The sequence below is a fragment of the Camelus dromedarius genome, chromosome 19 (assembly GCF_036321535.1).
Source record: "Camelus dromedarius isolate mCamDro1 chromosome 19, mCamDro1.pat, whole genome shotgun sequence".
Taxonomy (NCBI): domain Eukaryota; kingdom Metazoa; phylum Chordata; class Mammalia; order Artiodactyla; family Camelidae; genus Camelus; species Camelus dromedarius.
The window spans coordinates 34,086,080-34,103,106 of NC_087454.1; the positions used below are offsets into that span (position 1 = coordinate 34,086,080).

At 40.6% G+C, this 17,027-nt stretch overlaps 1 protein-coding gene across 9 annotated transcripts in view; it reads right to left on the reverse strand.

Annotated features, from left to right (window-relative positions):
• Positions 1–17,027, reverse strand: part of PKHD1 (PKHD1 ciliary IPT domain containing fibrocystin/polyductin) — a 368,588-nt gene that overhangs the window by 113,776 nt on the left and 237,785 nt on the right. For all 9 annotated transcript variants that reach the window (XM_064476570.1, XM_031434550.2, XM_064476573.1 and 6 more), the window contains one exon: positions 12,742–12,879. In XM_064476570.1, coding sequence (XP_064332640.1) covers positions 12,742–12,879 — 138 coding nt within the window. The remainder of the gene's footprint in view (positions 1–12,741; positions 12,880–17,027) is intronic.

A 17,027-nucleotide genomic window follows, 5' to 3' on the forward strand; every position in this document is an offset into this window, starting at 1 on the left:
AGAGATCAAATCAATTATGCAACCCAAAACTACAGCACATGGGGTGCTTTCACAGAAAGTCTGGACAAAATTAGTCAGCCTGCCGTGATCTTTTGGGATCTGAACTGACCAGAGTTTGGATTCTTTTTTTGTGACGTGGAGGAAGGGAAAGACGGAGGATAGAGGCCGAGCAGAAAGAAGGCAAGAGGGACCAAAGAGAAGGAAAGAGATGCTATTTTGACATTAAAATGCAGTGTGTCTCCGGCATGTAAAAACCAAAGAATGGAAAGCCTTAAAATCTGGGCTCCTCGTTTTATTCTCAAATCTAGCAATCAAAGGAAGGTGAGGCGCTCTCACCAGCCTGGGCTTGTTCCCTAGATGAGAGTAGCCACCACTAAGAGAAGGCTCCCAGGAGAATGCAGTTCCTCTCTGGTTTTCCTTTTTCAAGCTGCTTCAAACTGCCCTAAATGGTAGCAAAAGGCATTTTCAACCTGGATGAAGGTAGATACTCTCGGTGGAGGGGAGATCATTGCCGTGCTGCAGAGAGACATGCCAGTGTCTGCACACGTGAGCTCCTTTAATTCCCACAACCCGCGGTGGATACCGCTGAGGTTCTCATGCGGCGACCAAGACAAAGCGAGGTTCAGTAACTTGTCGGAAATTACACAGCTAGTAAGTGGGGGAGCTGGGCTGAGACTTTAAAGACCCCTCTGAGAATATGCGGACAGAGAGGAATAGGAAAGAAGTAAAGGGAAGTTGTCAAGACTTAGTACGACGGTGGGCAATGGAGAGGAAACGGGATACATTCCAGATGCTAAAAACACCTGGGGAGATGGAAGAAAAGTTCTGGTGTACGAAAGATAACTGTTATAATGATTGGAAGAATATGTTACAAATGGATTCCATGAACTTCAAAGGCAAGAAGAAGGACCTTACATTATTTGATTAACTAAGCCTCTTTGATGGCATCAAGTATAAACCTAGTTTACACATAAGTCCGCTCTCTCAGCCTCACTCCCCACACCTTGTGAGTCAGCCACCCCACACTGAAGTGCCCCCCCTTCCCTCCACCCTCCTCTGGGCACAGGAGACCCCTCCCCAGGCTTTTACATGCTTCACCTTCATCCTAACTCCTCCCTAAGGAGATAGCGTGGGATATGGGCAAAGGCTGGCGCCCGCAGTTCTCCACTGCAGGGCTGTCTGTTCGTACGCAGGGCTATCTGTTCTCCACAGCAAACATCTGAAAATGTTTTGAAACAGCAGACGCCTGGGAAAGGCTCTGTGCATTTAGAATGCCTTCCTTTTCCTCCAGTTTCCTTGCCACGCTCAAGAGCTGAGCCCCCTAAACCAAGTCCCTGAAGAAGACCAAACCCAGCTCGGATGCCACCGCTTCTGGATGCTTCCTTATCAACTATGTCTGTGTTAGGTGGCCGTCTGTGTGCAGCACAACATACCATGTTTTTACCTCAACACTTAACCTGACTGCCTCTTTCTCTTTACAGGGTGCTCACTGACAGAGGGGGCTGTATTTCTAGCAGCATTCACTTACATTTTATCCTCAAAATGGGGAGCTAAGTAATTTTCACCAATCCTCTTATAGAAAGCAATCAGAAATAAAAATGGATACTCCACAGTAAAAAAGACTCATCTCACCCATGTTAAATAACCTTGAGTATGCATGTGCCAAGCATCATAGCTTCAGAATAAATAAAGCAAAAATTAATGGCAGTACAAGGAAAAATAGATACACCTATGATAACAGTGGCAGATTAAACACAACTACTCATAAAATTTAAAAAATAGTAAGGATGCAACAGTTCTGACTTTTTGACTAATAAACTTTGCAAACAATGTAATAGGCATAGATGAGAAGCTAGACTCACAAAAAAATACACATTATTTTCAAGCCTGAATAAAACATACAACAAATATTGGTCATACAATGACACTAAAGCAGGTTTAACAAAACTTAAAAGGATTAAAACCATATAGCATATGCTTGCCTATCAGAGTTCAATTGAAATGTACACTTCACCTTGGGAAAGGCCTATAAAATGATATTAAAATATATTAAATTTTTATTAATTAAAAATTTAATTTAATTGGATAATTTCCAATTATCCAGAGATACTATTAAGGAAGTGAAAAAGTAAGCCACAGAATGTGCAAAGGTATCTGCAACACAGATAGCTAACGAGAGGTATGTTCCAAAACGTATAAATGACTTCAATAAATTGACACTGAAAAAAGATAATTCATCATTTAAAAAGGAGCAAAGGTACAGTGACTTCACAAAACAAGATACCAAATAGACAATGAAAACTTTTAAATGCTCAATCACATTAGAAACTAGAGAAATGCAAATTAAAACAGTCATGAGATCCCACTACATACCACCTAGGATGGATTCCTGGAAGGCGAGCTGTGTATATTTTTATTTTATGAACTTTTCTGTACATGTGTGTCATATTTCACAATAAGAAATTATGTTCCAAGGACGCTCATCAATAAGTAATTGTTCATCAAAAGAATGGAAACTGACCAAAACTGTATGTTTTCTGCTTCTCTAAACCATTACATTTTTTTTACAGCTTTAGTGAGGTGTAACTGACATGCAAAAAACTGCATATATTTAATGTATACTGACCAAAATTTTAGACACATCTCCCTAATAAACTTTTTGACAGGTCCTTTTCACTGAATCCAAAGCAACAAATTTTGTTTCTAAATAATCTGTATTTCCATCCAAGTTAACCTTGAAATTCCATAAACATCATGATTGCATGTAAAAGATACGTTAAGATATTAGCCCCCAAAATCAATTTTACACATTTTCTCCTGTTCTCAGAAGTAGGTTATATAGTGATGGCTTTGGAGGTTGATCTTCTAACTGGAACATGACTGTGTCTCTCCTGTCTTGCTAGAGCTATTTTCTTCAGAGCAGAGCCTCCAGAACATTCTTAATGTCAGACCCTAACTGACAAACAGCGCTAAATCAATTACATCAGGAAGCATGTTTTATTCTGAATTAGCTTTTAATTCCCAGTGTAGACTTGACACACTTATCCCTAAAACACTCTTCCCAAATAGAATAATCCCATGTGAAAAAAAAAAAAATGGAGGCTGGGAGGGCTTTCTGCCCAATGAAATAAGACGTGGTTATAAGAATAACCAGTAGGTACTATCAAATGATAACCTCCAAACCCTCAGAGAGTGATTTTATTCAAGCTGACAAATTTTGATCATTGATAAGGGAGGCCTCTCAGCTCGTTAACAATTGACAAAAATTAAAAGTTAATGTATAATGTATTTATTTGCATACTTGCAAAATGTATTTTAAAAACCCTTAAACCAAAATTTCCTAAATAAGATTAAGCTAATTTAATTCCGTAAGTCTCGGTTTCTGCAACTTCCTATAAAACAGGCACAATAAGAACATTCATCTTTCATTAGGGTTAAATGATGTCGCGCATGTTAACGATACATGGCACCGTGTCCGCACATAATACATGTTCTAAAAAATGTTGGCTCTTAGTAGTAATAATAGTGTAAACAGTAGTGGTAGTAACACTCGAGAAATGAAACGTTTCAAAGTTGAGGTTTAAATTTGGAAATTAAAGAAGGCAAGCTCTTCCTAGCAAGTAATGTCCTATTCCTAAAATGCTAGAAAGTAGACATTTCAAAGGTAATATTTCAAAAATATTAGGTGATCATTTATTTGAATGCCCAGCCCATGGAACTGCAGGGAATATAATTAAATTCCTCTCACACTCAAATACCCTTATAGGAGTTTTTCTAACAAGAAAATAAAGTATTCATTCATTTATTTACTTATTCACCTGTTTGCTTAGAATTATTTAGTGTTTCCATGGAACTAATTAATTAAATAATATTCAATAATTACTTTATTTATTATATAATTATCTAATAATTTGAAAATAATTAATAAATTTCTAAGGAATTCTATGTTATTGGGATAGAAGTTCAAGAATCCAAAATACAGTTTGGGAAACACTGACTTAGGTAATTAAAATATTAAAGTAAAAATGGTTACTGTGATTGTGTTTAGTGGACACAAACCCAACAAGATAGAAGAATCGTTTCTTGTATCAGTGTTTTGCTTAAAAATATCTATATATATTTAAGATTAATGCAATGTTTGTTGGGGAACTAATAGCAATCTGAAAATAAACAGGTATCTCTATGCTCAATCTCATTTTGAAATCTATATTATTTAACTGCTGGCTGCCTGTCTTCTTAGGAACCCATGGAAATAAAGTTTAGTGTTTCCTGAACGTGTGTGTACAGAACAAAGCGTTTATGCTTTTGCCCTCATAGTTAAGTAGGATACTTAAAAGTCACGTTCCCCTTTGATTTCACTGTTTTATTTTATCAGCTAACTAGTAGTTTGATTAGGAAACTGTCAGCACAAACAGAAAATGATCTGTTGACTGAGAGCCACAGTAGCTAATTTATAAACCATCCATTTTACAGGTATCAGTGTACACTTATACTCATATTTACACATTAAATGTGAGATTAATTTGTATTATTTTTATCATCAACTTGAAAGACTTTTTTTTAACTTATATTATTATTTTTAAACAAACACCATCACCAGATTCTCTCTGACTACTCAATGAGTCTGAGTATTGGGTATTGTGGCTTTAAGCTGGATGATACGTTTTAATCTACACTTTTCTCTGGTCTGTCTCCTTATTTCTTAATCATACAATGAGTCTTATAGAACTGTCAGTTTGGAAGGTAATAAGCAGTGTGTGGATTTCTCTTCTTTTTAGGATTGAGAAAGTCACAATCACAGAAGAAATGAAAGAAACGTCCATACACCTAGCACCCCATTTTCCGACAATCCACTTCCTATGCTAATGACGACCTGAAACTCCTGGCTATAGATGTGAGACAGAGCTGACGAATAGCCATCACTAGCTCTGCAAAACAATATGTGGCAAGTTTTTTAGGCTAAAAACCCAGTTCCTAGCATGTTTACCGGGTGACTAGGCAGGGCATCCCATGACCTGGCTCTGACAGGCTGAAGGAACAATGCACTGTGAAATCCTCAGGGACATTGAAGTGTGGGGCGTGTGTTGTTTACTTAGGAATCAAGGAGATTTCTGTTAAGTTTTTAAAGACACAAATACATTATTACTGAGTATCCTCCTCTGAAATCCTCCAACAGACCATCACGAGAGAATTTTCCATTTGCCATTGTAAAAGTATGCATAAGGTTAAAACACTTTGCACTGAGTTGCACATTTGGATCAACAGCATGTTAACATCACTGATAACTAAGATAACAAACCGCCCATATTAAAGCAGGGAAATGATGTCGCAGCGGAAAAAAAAGACACTGATGAGAAGGATGAGTTCAAACAGCTATTCATGGGCCAAGAAATACAGACATTTAAAACACTCAACAAACCAATGTTTATTGAACAGGCTCTGAGTCAGGCATTTTTATTAGTTTTCCGCTCCTCGGTGGGATAAAATTGAAAATACTTTAGATTTGTACAAGATCACCAACTTCTTCAGTGTGTTTTGAACCCCAGTTTACTTCTTTCCTGGAAGAGGGGGGCTTGTAGTCATTTACATGTTAACACTGTAAGTTTTTCACCACAGATGTTGACCTTTAAGTGTAGGGAGACTGAATGTATTACAAGAAAAAGGCATGGAGCTGAAAGACAGATGGAGATGTGCCCATTCATTTATATATACACTAATCAGTCACAGGCACATAGAAGCCTTCTGTGTACTAGGTACTAGGTTACAGAACGTCACAAAGAAGCCTGTCGTTTAACACAGAGAAGACACTCATGAAAACATACTATTTCATAACAATAAAATGAATGCCATAATGACGATATGGATGAATAGAATGGACCAGAAGAAAAAATACACTGAAACCTACTGAATGGAGGCAGAAAATGCTCATAGTAAAGCTAATCCTTGGACAAAGGCTTGAAGAAGGAATATTTGAAGTGACTAAAATAGTCCCTAATTCTGGTCCTGCTCTTCCCCAGCCATGAGACCTTGGAACAAATCAATAATTTCTTTGGATTCAGTTTTGTTATCCATGCAACCATACAGATGATCCACACAATCTCTGAGGTCTGAGATGTCACAGTTACAAATCTACTGTTGGGGAATTTTCCAAAAGCTGTATAAGAGGTTGCCAAACCAAAATTATAATCCAGCTTTCTAGAACTTCCATATTCATGAAGGTCCTAAACTAATTTCTTCCTTGTTAAAGTCATGCTCATTAGATTATCAAAAAGTAGTCGTTTTCAGCACCTCTTGGATACATGTGCATTCTTTAAATGCTTTAGAAAGTGATGCTACAGGGCTGAAAATCCAGCCTCCACCATGAAACTCATGCCTCCTTTTCATAACTACCATTCTCCAGCTACTGTGGCTGCCTTTCTGCCTCACAACTACGTAAAGTCCTGGCTCTGCCTAGGAATTTTACACCAGCTCTTCCTTCTGTCTGAAATCCTCTCATTCAAATTTTTGCAAGTCTAGCTCCTTCCTGTCTCTATGGTCTGAAGTTACACTGACTCTTCAGCAAGGGGTCTACTAACAACCTATGGTGCCAACACCTGTCTCAGCTCCTTCCCCTACTTAGTCCCCTTCAGAGCATGTACTGCCATCTAAAATGAACTTCCCCATTCATTTCACTACTTCATTGTCTGTTGCCCCCAACAAAAGCACGCAAGCAGGAATCTACTCTGTTGTGCTCACTGCTGAACACTCAAGTCCCAGGAAGAGTGCTTGGCACTTGGTTGACATTCAATGAAAGAGAAAAGTGAGGGAAGGAGGTGGGAAGGGAACAGAGACAGGAAAAAAAATCTATTTTCTCCTTAATATCTACTTATTTCTTCCATTTTATCATCCAAAAGAAGGCTTGTTATTCAGGAACGCTTATAAAGGTTTGATGACATCACTCAATACGGACAACTGTTCATTTTCAAACATGAGATTGAATCTGTTCAGTCATACTTAAGACTATATTTTAAGACAAAAAATAAAGTGTTAAAGAATAGATAAATGATATTAAACTTATTAGAAGTTACTGTCCTTCAGGTAATGTGTTGAATTTTTTCCTTTGTTCAACATGCAAAGTAACATTTTGTGTCTAAACGATATCTGACAGTCATTATAAAACAAAAACAAAACAAAAACAGAAGATGGACAATTTCCTTTCCTGCTTTCTTTGTTCTCTTCACTGTATCTCAAGCTGCTAACCACCAATATTTCTTGCAAATCCCTTTCTTTGTTTCAAGATATTATTTTCTTTTCATTTTCCTTCAACCTTCGTAACCATTTCCTTTCCTTTCTCCTTCCTGAGCTCAGCTTCCCCTACTACCCTTAAAAGTCTGGTGTTTGCCAAGATGTCAGCATTGGTCAGTTTTTCTTCTTTGTCTCACAGCTTTGATTCCCATTTTGGATGATAACCCTCAAACATACATATTTAGTACAGTCCTCTCTCCTGTGTTTTCTCCTAAATCGATTGGCCCTCCACATATCACCACTTACACAGCCCACTGAAATCTAAATTTGACATATATAAAGGTTTACTAGGTGCCTGACACTGTTTAATCGCTTTAATAATGTTAACTCAATTTTTTTTTACAAAACTCTAGAAATTTATTATTATTATTCCCATTCTAGAAGTTAAGGAAACTGAGGCAGAGACAGCCCATGTAATTTACCAAAGTTACTCAACTAACAAGTGGTGGAATTGAGGTTCTTTCCTGGTCCTATCATGGACCCAGATCTCCCAACCTGAAACCTAAGATGTATCCTCAACGTCTCACCTCACATCAAAATTGCTACTCAGCTCTAGTGAGTTTTTTACCTGCTCAATACTTCCCATTCTTCCTGTTTAACTCCAGTGCCTCCAGTTCAATCTTGTACAATTTCTTTCCCGAGACATCTCATAGCTTTCTCAATTTCCACTGCACCCCTTCCAATATATCCCCCACACTGCCAAGATGGATCATCCTAAGACCAGATCTAATCATGCCACTTCCCTGCTTAAAAATTATCCAGTGACTGGACACTGCCTTCGTGATAAAACCCAAATTCCTTAACATAATGCGTCAGGCCAATAAGCTGTGTTGGCTACCACCATTCTGTAAATCCTACAATCCAGACGTACTCATCCCTTACAATTTCCTGAAGGTATAACATGCGTCCACAAATATGTGCTTTTTCAGATCTCTTCTTTTATCTCTAATCCCCCTCCATGTTGGGAGAGGTGACACTTGCAATTATCTTTTTATTTGTTTGTCTCCACAGCTTCATTGAGACATTTCTTGAAAGCTCAGTTCATGATTTTTATTTCTGTACATCCAGCTTCTCTTTGGCACGTGGTCAGCAATGAGCAAAAACACGATGAACGAAAGGATGGACAAATAAGTGAAGTACCTTAAGCTTATCTTAAGTGTTTCGTTTGACTAATGAGACAACCGTTGAATGAAGAATGGAATTGAGGTGGGCATTTATAACACAGCTGTAGCCCTCTAAGCAAAGCTTTGATCTTAAACTTCCCTTCTAATGCTAGCATTACGATTCCACTCTACTAAAAGTCAACTGATACCTTTTGCGAGCACCAGTTGCCTTAAAAGCAGGACCACCAAGAAGTACAATTCCACAGCTTTGGGACTCGGACCGAATGGCATCAGATAGCAGACAGACTCTGGCAGTGATCTGTGCCAATGTCCACATCAATGAAGTTTATTTGCTAACTAGTCTTATTACCTATTTCATGTTGGGATTTCTTTAGGGTGTGGGAGAAGGGGACAGATGGGTTGAAAGTCTTCCTTCAGGCATAATACACATAGGATTGGGCAGATGGGTTCCTTTTGGATAATCAACCTTGAGGCCTGGAACACATGGACAAGCAGACAGAAAAAGAACGTACCATTGTCTAGTAAGAGACAAAAATATACTAGGGGCTGGACAAATTTTAAAATAAGTTTGAAATGTATAAATCAAAACTGCAAAGAGGCACAATGCCCCTTGCCTTCAAAGGCATGGATTTTTAGGCAACAAGTTTTAATTCTAGTAATGAGTGACCTCAGAAACATAAAAATCACTTACGAAAAAAAAAGACCACTCTTAGCAGTAGGCAGTGTCAAACTGAAATAAGTTTTCTAGTGACAGGAACCAGGCTCAGTTTTATTTCATATTCCTATCAGTTAACTGGATGAGGATTTTACAGAATATTCAATAGATGAGCAAGTGATATTAATCCGGGAAGAAATTATCAGAATCCAAAAGGATTTCCTCGCTATGGAAAGATGGGTTGAAATAATAAAATAGAGAGATGAGTGAAGAATAATACACTCAGATCTCCCTAAAGCCCAAGGGAGAACAAAATAATCCTTACACAAGCGCACGATGTAGAGACATGTATTTGAGGCAGCACAGCTCAATTGAGTAAGAATTAGAGTTGACAACATAGTTGGCAGGACCAACATCATGACACAATGGGACAAAGAATTTAGTTGAATCTTTGGCTTTTGTTTTTTTGTTTTTTTGTTTTTTTTTTTTTTCTTTAATTTCAGAGGCTTTGTTTTATTTTGTTTTCTTAGTTGAAGTCTAGTCAGTTTACAATGTTGTGTCAATTTCTGGTGTACAACATAATGTTTCACTGTTTAATCACGTTTTAAAAATCACATTAATAAATATTAACTTACTTAATTTTTTATAAAACTCTATAAATTATTATTTTGTTTCAGTCAGACATAGGCATACATATATTCTTTTTCAGTTTCTTTTTTATTTTCATTATAGGTTACTACAAGGCATTGAATATAGTTCCCTGTGCTACACAGTATGAACTGGTTGTTTATCTATTTTATACATAGTAGTTAGAATTTAATAGAAGGATTGTATCTGTTGTGGGAGGTCCACTGACACTTCATTCCAAACTCTGCCCTCCTGTACTCCGCTCACTGCCCCCGGGATGCAGCTGCCCTGCACGCAGGGCATCAGTGAGTCCTCTTTTACTCAGAGTTCCGGCTGGGTGTGGCCAAACAGTAGCATGAGCAGGAGAGGAGGGAGGACAGAGAGTGAGACCAGGGTCCTTCCTGTACCGAGTGCGATTCAGTCGCACAAAAGTTCACGCTGCTGTCGGACAACCTCTTATTCCAGTAACAACTTCTGCCTCTCTCGCCTTCAGGGCAAGGGGAGGTAAGGATACTCTCCCATTTCCAGCCCTGGAGTTTGCCTCAGGCCATTTGGATTTTTGTAAATGGTTCCTTCGTTAAAATCTCCTCAAACTGTCCGATTCAATATGCCATGTATTTCCTGCAGACAGCCTGCCAGATAAACTAGCATTTATTAAGCACCTATTCTACGCCAGGCACTTAAGAGCTGCTACATGTATGGTTCCAGCACCCCTGAGTAGGTTCTAGCCTTGCTGTGTACTTTACAGACGAAGGAATGCAGGTGTCCAGAGGCTGACTTGCTTAAGTCCAATCATCAAGTAGGTGACCAGGCTGGACGGGACCCCAGGCATCTGACTCAGAGCCCCCGCTGTTAGTGCTACATTCACCCACTCTGCTCAGAGTCTGATGCTCACATTCTTAATCGGGGCAATAGTTCTTTTCCTTGGGCTTCATACTTTCGGAGGAATTAAACAAAGCTCAAGTGCGTTTAGTGACAATTTCAGGAAGTGTGAGGGGAACTCATAATGCCGAAAAATGTAGAGCGGGGTGCAAGTTTGTAAAATCTTTCCAGAAAGCAATCTGACAATACGCTTCAAGGACCTTAAAGCATGTGCTTATCCTTAGGTCCAGTCATTCCACTTGTAAAAGTCTACCCTAAGGAGATAATCAGAGATATAAATAATGATTTAAGTGCTAGGATGGTCGTTGCAGAGTAAGTTACAAGGACAAAAAAAAAATCTGAAATAACCTTGATGTTCCACAATAGAAAAATGGTTAACTAAATTATTACACATGTATGTGTATGTATAGACTCACATTGATGTGGAATATTAAAGCTATTAAAATTGTGTCTTGGATATAGAACAAATTGGGGGAAATTCTCACATTATTAGTATAGGATTCGAAAGGTTATCAAACTATATTCTATGTTTTAAAGTGTGTGTGTGCATGTACACATGCATGTATAGGAAAAAAATGATCTTAGGACTATGAAAACGTTATCTGTAGTTATCTGCACATTTGTGAATATAAATGATTATTTCATTTCTTCTGTATGACTTTCTACAGAGTTTTCTGTGTTTTTCAGGTTGTACAATAGACTCAAAAAATAAAAATTATTTTAAAACATGCATACTGTGATTAAAATGATATGACTATAACTATATAATCATCATAATAGCCATGATTTATCTATGATTAAAATAATAGGAACTTCATAACCTGAAAGAGAGACGATTCAAGAAGATGTGAATGAAGGGCTTTCAAAGGGAAGAATTTGACACTTGTCCTGAATGGATCAAACAGAAGACCCTGAACCAACAGAAATCAGAGGAAGACAGACTTTGGGTACAAGAAGGAAAAGGATTCTAACAGACTTCTTAACAGTGGGAACACGTGGTCTCAAAAGGGTTTGATTTTTCTGTCACCGGAAGTATTCAAGAAGAGGTTTGATTTCTTAGGAACTTCTTGCAGTGATTTAAACTTTGGACAGGGAGGTAGTCCTAGAAATCTCTCCTTCCAGAGATTCTAACATTTGTGTGCTACTGAACTACAATATCTAAATATTACCTCACCATCCGAGACTGATTTCTTTGAGATAAAGTAGTTTTGTTTCTGAAAAGTCCTCTTTTAAGCTCCTTTCGGGGGGCAATGTAGAATGCCTTACTAAGTTCAAAAGTAGTTCCTTTGAGGGCAATGGACCTGGCTTTCCATCACTGTGTACTGACTGCCTACAGCAGTCCCAAGTGCATAGCCCTCCTACAGCAACCGGTGTTTTCATTTAAGTAAGCCGATGTCCCAGACCTGGTTAACACCTCACCCCAGACCCACTCCATCCCGCCTGGTCCTCAGTCTCTGCAACGCGCCTCCCTTCCCGGCGGAGGACCCTCATCTGCCAGCACCACTGAGTCTCTGGCCCTCCACCAGCCACCCTGGGAGACACAAAACAAAACAAAGCCAGGCAGAGGGGGTCCTGGGTTTGGGGAAGCCCAGGCGAACCGCTTGCCTTCTCTCCAGCTCCCTCCCATCTCCCAGGGATGTGGAGGTTCTACAGGGCCTCTCCCGGGCTGAGCAAACAGGCTCCCTGTCATTTCACAGCGATTTCCCGCCCCTGTAAAGCGTTCACACAGAAGCTTGGCTCTCAGGTCTGTTCTCTGAAGGATCTGCCCTAATTCGGCCACTGAAATTGTATTGTGAGTTGGTTGATCAAAGGATAACAAATCCACCCTCTGACATCTTTCTGGAAGAGTGAGCCACAGGTAAATTCTGCACAAAGAACCAAAGGGAGGCCTAATGTGTGGCCTGGAGGAGGCAGGGAGAGCTCTGCAGTGAGCAGCAGCACGGGGAGCCCGGGGCCAGAGCCGCGGCCTGCTGACCGCGGGCAGATGTGAGAGAGTGACCCGCAGAAGTCACCTTCGCCTGCATCCAAAGCTTGCCTGTGGAAGGGAGGCTTTACCAGTCAACTCCCTCCTTGCTCCGCCCTCCCCAGACTCCCTGCAGCCTGCGGACGACAGCACCTTTCCCAGGGCCCCTCTCACACAGCTTAGGGCCTCCTGGGGCCTCGACTCACCGACTCTCAGCTCCCCACCTGCGATGACCACGCACGCCACGCTCAGAACGTTGCTTCTGTCCACAGGGAACTCCAGAGTCCCCGTCACATACAGGCCTCTGAGCCATGGAAGATCCGTATCCACAAGGACAGTCCTGTCTGCAGAAGGGAAAGAAATGGCTCAGACACGTGACCAACACAGAAGTTCTCTCCTCCAGTGACTTACGCTGGGGCTCTCCAGGTAGTTCAGGACGGAGGGCAAGTGGCTTACCACACGCTAGGCTTTAATGAAGAGGCGGGGGAAACGAGAAAGCATGACTAGCACGTCCTGCCATTGCTTAACAGACCCAGGGTCACGGCCAAAGGCATCGTCGATGCCCCCAACCCTGCCCCAAGCCGACTGTAGAGCAAATGCACAGGTGAGCTCTGTACCCTTTGTCCCTGTCCCTCCAGTTTGGCTCTCATTTTTGAGAGGTAAGGAACCGTACCTATGACCTTGGATGTGAAGTCAGACTCCCTGGATGTGAATCCCAGCCAGGTGACTCACTAGCAGTGTGGACCAAAATCCTTCCCCCTCCGTGCTTCAACTGTCTAAGCTGTGAAGTGAGGGTGATGACAAGAATACCTGTGTTGTCCATAGGGCTTTGGTGAGCGTTAAATGAATCAAATGATCTGAAGTGCTTAACATACTAGTCAGCCATTCTCAACTCCCCGACCCCCACCACGAAAAGCCAAGCGTCCGGTTCACGATCAATAAACGCTGGATATTTTCAGGATTAACACTGCTGTTCATCAGCCCAGCACACTTGCAGGGCCCCCTGGACAACCAAACACCATTACTCCTCATCTTCCTTTTCATACAAGCAGTTTCCACACAACATCAGGAGAAAGAATCACTGATCTTCTCTAAAAGTAGCAGCAGAGTAATACGTGAATAAAAATTCTCCTTTACAACGATAAATACATCACGTGTGCCAAAGTATTAAGTGTTACTTGCTGAGGCTTAGTAGTAATTCAACACAAATGAAAGATATCAAATAAATGTTTTCTGCTTAAATTGCAAGCACCGTGATCACTGACACATGCAAAGATTTTCAAGGAATATTTCAAACCTAATCTCATGTCTCATTCCAGGGAACAATGCACCCTGTTGTTTTTTAAGGTCCTGCACCCCAAATTAACTTCTCAGGGGCTGTCTTTTTTAGTCCCTGGCTACCACCCTAGCAATGAGACCATCACACGTGCCCATGGCAGAGACCATAGGGTTGTAAACCAACCATTTCCCTTTTCCTCCTGGATTCATAGTTAAACTATTTTTTTTTTTCCAGGCTCCTTTGCAATTAAATGAAGCCATGTGACTGGGCTGTAGTCAGTAAAACGTAGGTAGAAGTGCAGTGGAACATCTCCAGGCCTGGTCCCTAAATTCTCCTCTCTTCCCTTGTCTCTCAGTTAAATAGGAGAACACTGGTTCTCAAGGTGTGGTCATGGTCCAAAGGCATCAGCACCGCCCACTCATCCCTCAGAAGCAATGCAAGTCCTAGCTCTGCTAGTCAGCCAATCCTAGTCCCCACATTGGATCCACCGCTCCCCGTGTGGCAATCTCCTTCACTCTCTAGTGGCTTCCTGTACCTTCTTATAACAGAGCAATAAAACACAGTACTGTCATCACAAACATGATCATTGTATGTAAGCAGGGAACTGTCCCTGGGCTGATCCTCAGTGTAATGATGTCTTTCTCTCCTGCTGTTACTTCCTTAGCAGAAGAGATCGTCCATCTTTAAAAATCCTGAGTGCTCTTTGTGACATCAAAGACGAAGATGTTAAATATACGTTGCCCAGATCTGTTGAGTTCACTTTCTTACCCACCTTAAAATTCAAGAGTTTATTAGTGACTGATACAAAGTGAAGAATCAGGCTAAACAGATGAAAATAAATGTGTATTTCAAGTTCATATCTGCTACTTTTAACACATTCAAACAAAAGAGTGGAAGGTTTAACATACATTTTATAGGTTCATAACTAATATGACTTCAAGAGCCAGGCAAATTATTTCAAGCAAGCACCTTTAAATACCAGAATTCTATACAAAAGACCTGTATCTTTTCCAGTCTATGGCCCTTTCTACCAAAGTTTGGCAGTTGAACCTGACTGTACGAAACAGCTGAATTTCTTCAATAAATGTTTTCTTTCATCCACAGAGTACTCTCTCTCTCACACAAGCATGATATTAGACCTCTTTTGAACATATTTCTCAGTTAAAATATGACAATTACACGGAATTAAAAATTTTCCCTTTGGGCTTTATCACATAGCCCCTTGGGAGAAATTTTTCTTTAATTGCCCTTACTCACTCCAAATATACCAACAAATTCCCTACAAATTACAATTAGCCTAACCGTTATAGGATCCATGAGAACAGAGACCATAGCTGCCATTCTTATGTTTATTTGCTCAGCACATAGACTAACACCTTGCATTTGGCAGGCGCTCAGAAACACCACCAAAATGCACACGTGCGCACACACACACTCCACACGTAAAAGCCAACAGGCATCAGAGGCAAAGTACAGAATGAAGACAAGCATAGAAACATTGCTTTTATTTCTTTCAGTGCCACCTTTCACTTTGAAATGTCTTGGCTCCATCTATTCACCTTTTTTTTTCCTTGACTCTTTCCTTCCCCAGTAAGTGCCAAATCTTAGAGAATTCAAAGATGAGGAAGGCATGCTTCCCTGCATCAGATGAAGACAGATAAACAAACACAATGCAACAGACTTGAAATGATAATATACTTTTTCATCACATGGAGATTGACCTCATCTTCATTCTCAACTACTTCAAGATGGAAAGTCTATCAACATGCCTCTTCTCCCCAAATTCTGCGAAGATGAAATAAACATATGCCCTGTAGAGACTTTTATAAAGGATTTCTCCTGTATCAATGGCAACAGACATTACAGCTGTCATTGCAAGTGATGCCGGCAGGAGAACGCATCCTAACGTAGTCCCCAGGGCAGATCGGGGCCAAACTGACCAACCCTCAGTTGTAACTTTTAGAGGACTGCGCTCTGCTCCCGGTATGGGAAGTTAGGGTCGATATGCCACAGTGTCTAGAAGTAGCGTGCTTTCCATGAAATTACTCAAGACAGTTCAGAAAAATCACTCAGCTACCTAACCCACTTAAAAACATAAGTGATGGACCACCTCTGATTTGACTATGGCCCAGTGCTTTCCACCTTGCCTTGACTTGGCCAAGGCTACTGCATCCAACTCTGTCGGTGACCAATCTATCCTACTTGAGAGAATGAACGCTGGCATATGGAGGGAACCATCTGGAATTTCTGTGGCTCGATGGGAGGCTGATGGGGGAACAGATCTGGAAAGAGACTCCAAAAAGAATTAATGAATGCCAGATGTAATTAAAAACTGCTTTCCCCCCAAAGGAGCTCAGGACCAGCCATGGGATGGTGCCTCTTGGTTCCAAATTACACCCTCTTTCCACTTGTTCATCCATCAAACACTAAACATCCCACCATCTTTATTCTAGTAGTTTTTGCCAAAGCAACATTTTGAGGATTTTCTTCCTGCCCTGAAAGGGTTGTATTTTGACAATGAGAAGGACAAAGCTTTATAAATAATATCTGAAACGTGAACACTGGGGAGGAATCACCTGACTTTCCCCATGTATCAAATGCAACAACAGAAACAACAGCAAAGAGAGGTTTTACTCTTCCCTAAATGCACAGCTACCCTTAAGACCAGAAAGCCTGAACCAAATCAAAAGGCAGATGTCTCTGACAGGGGACTAGGGCTTCTTTGCAATCAGGAGGGATCTGACCATCATAGCTACAAAGCATTCCGTTCCATATAATTTCAACACTAAATTTAAACTCAGTTTTTCCCCCCAGCAAAGTCAGGGAACCAAGGTCACGATCGTGCAGCATTCCAAGGGTCTGACACTCGTCTAAATCCTGTAGAAATGAGATCAAAGGTGAGGGGCACAGATCCTAAGAATAATGATGAGGTCACATGAACAAGCACCATTTAGGGCAGGCAGTCCCGCTGCTTGTACAGTATTCACTGTCTCACGCCCATAACGTAGGTGGCGAAGACAGTATCCACCGCACCCTGCTATTGTCAGGAACACAGGCTACCCCAACTTTGCACGTGGCTCCGATTTCTAGGGGAGAGTGACAGCGTGCAAAGACAGAACAGACATACAAGGACTATTTGTAGGTTTGCTATTTCCTGCACCTTCCACAACTAACAAGCTTGTTTCTACATCCATTCTTGGCTCCAATACTTTC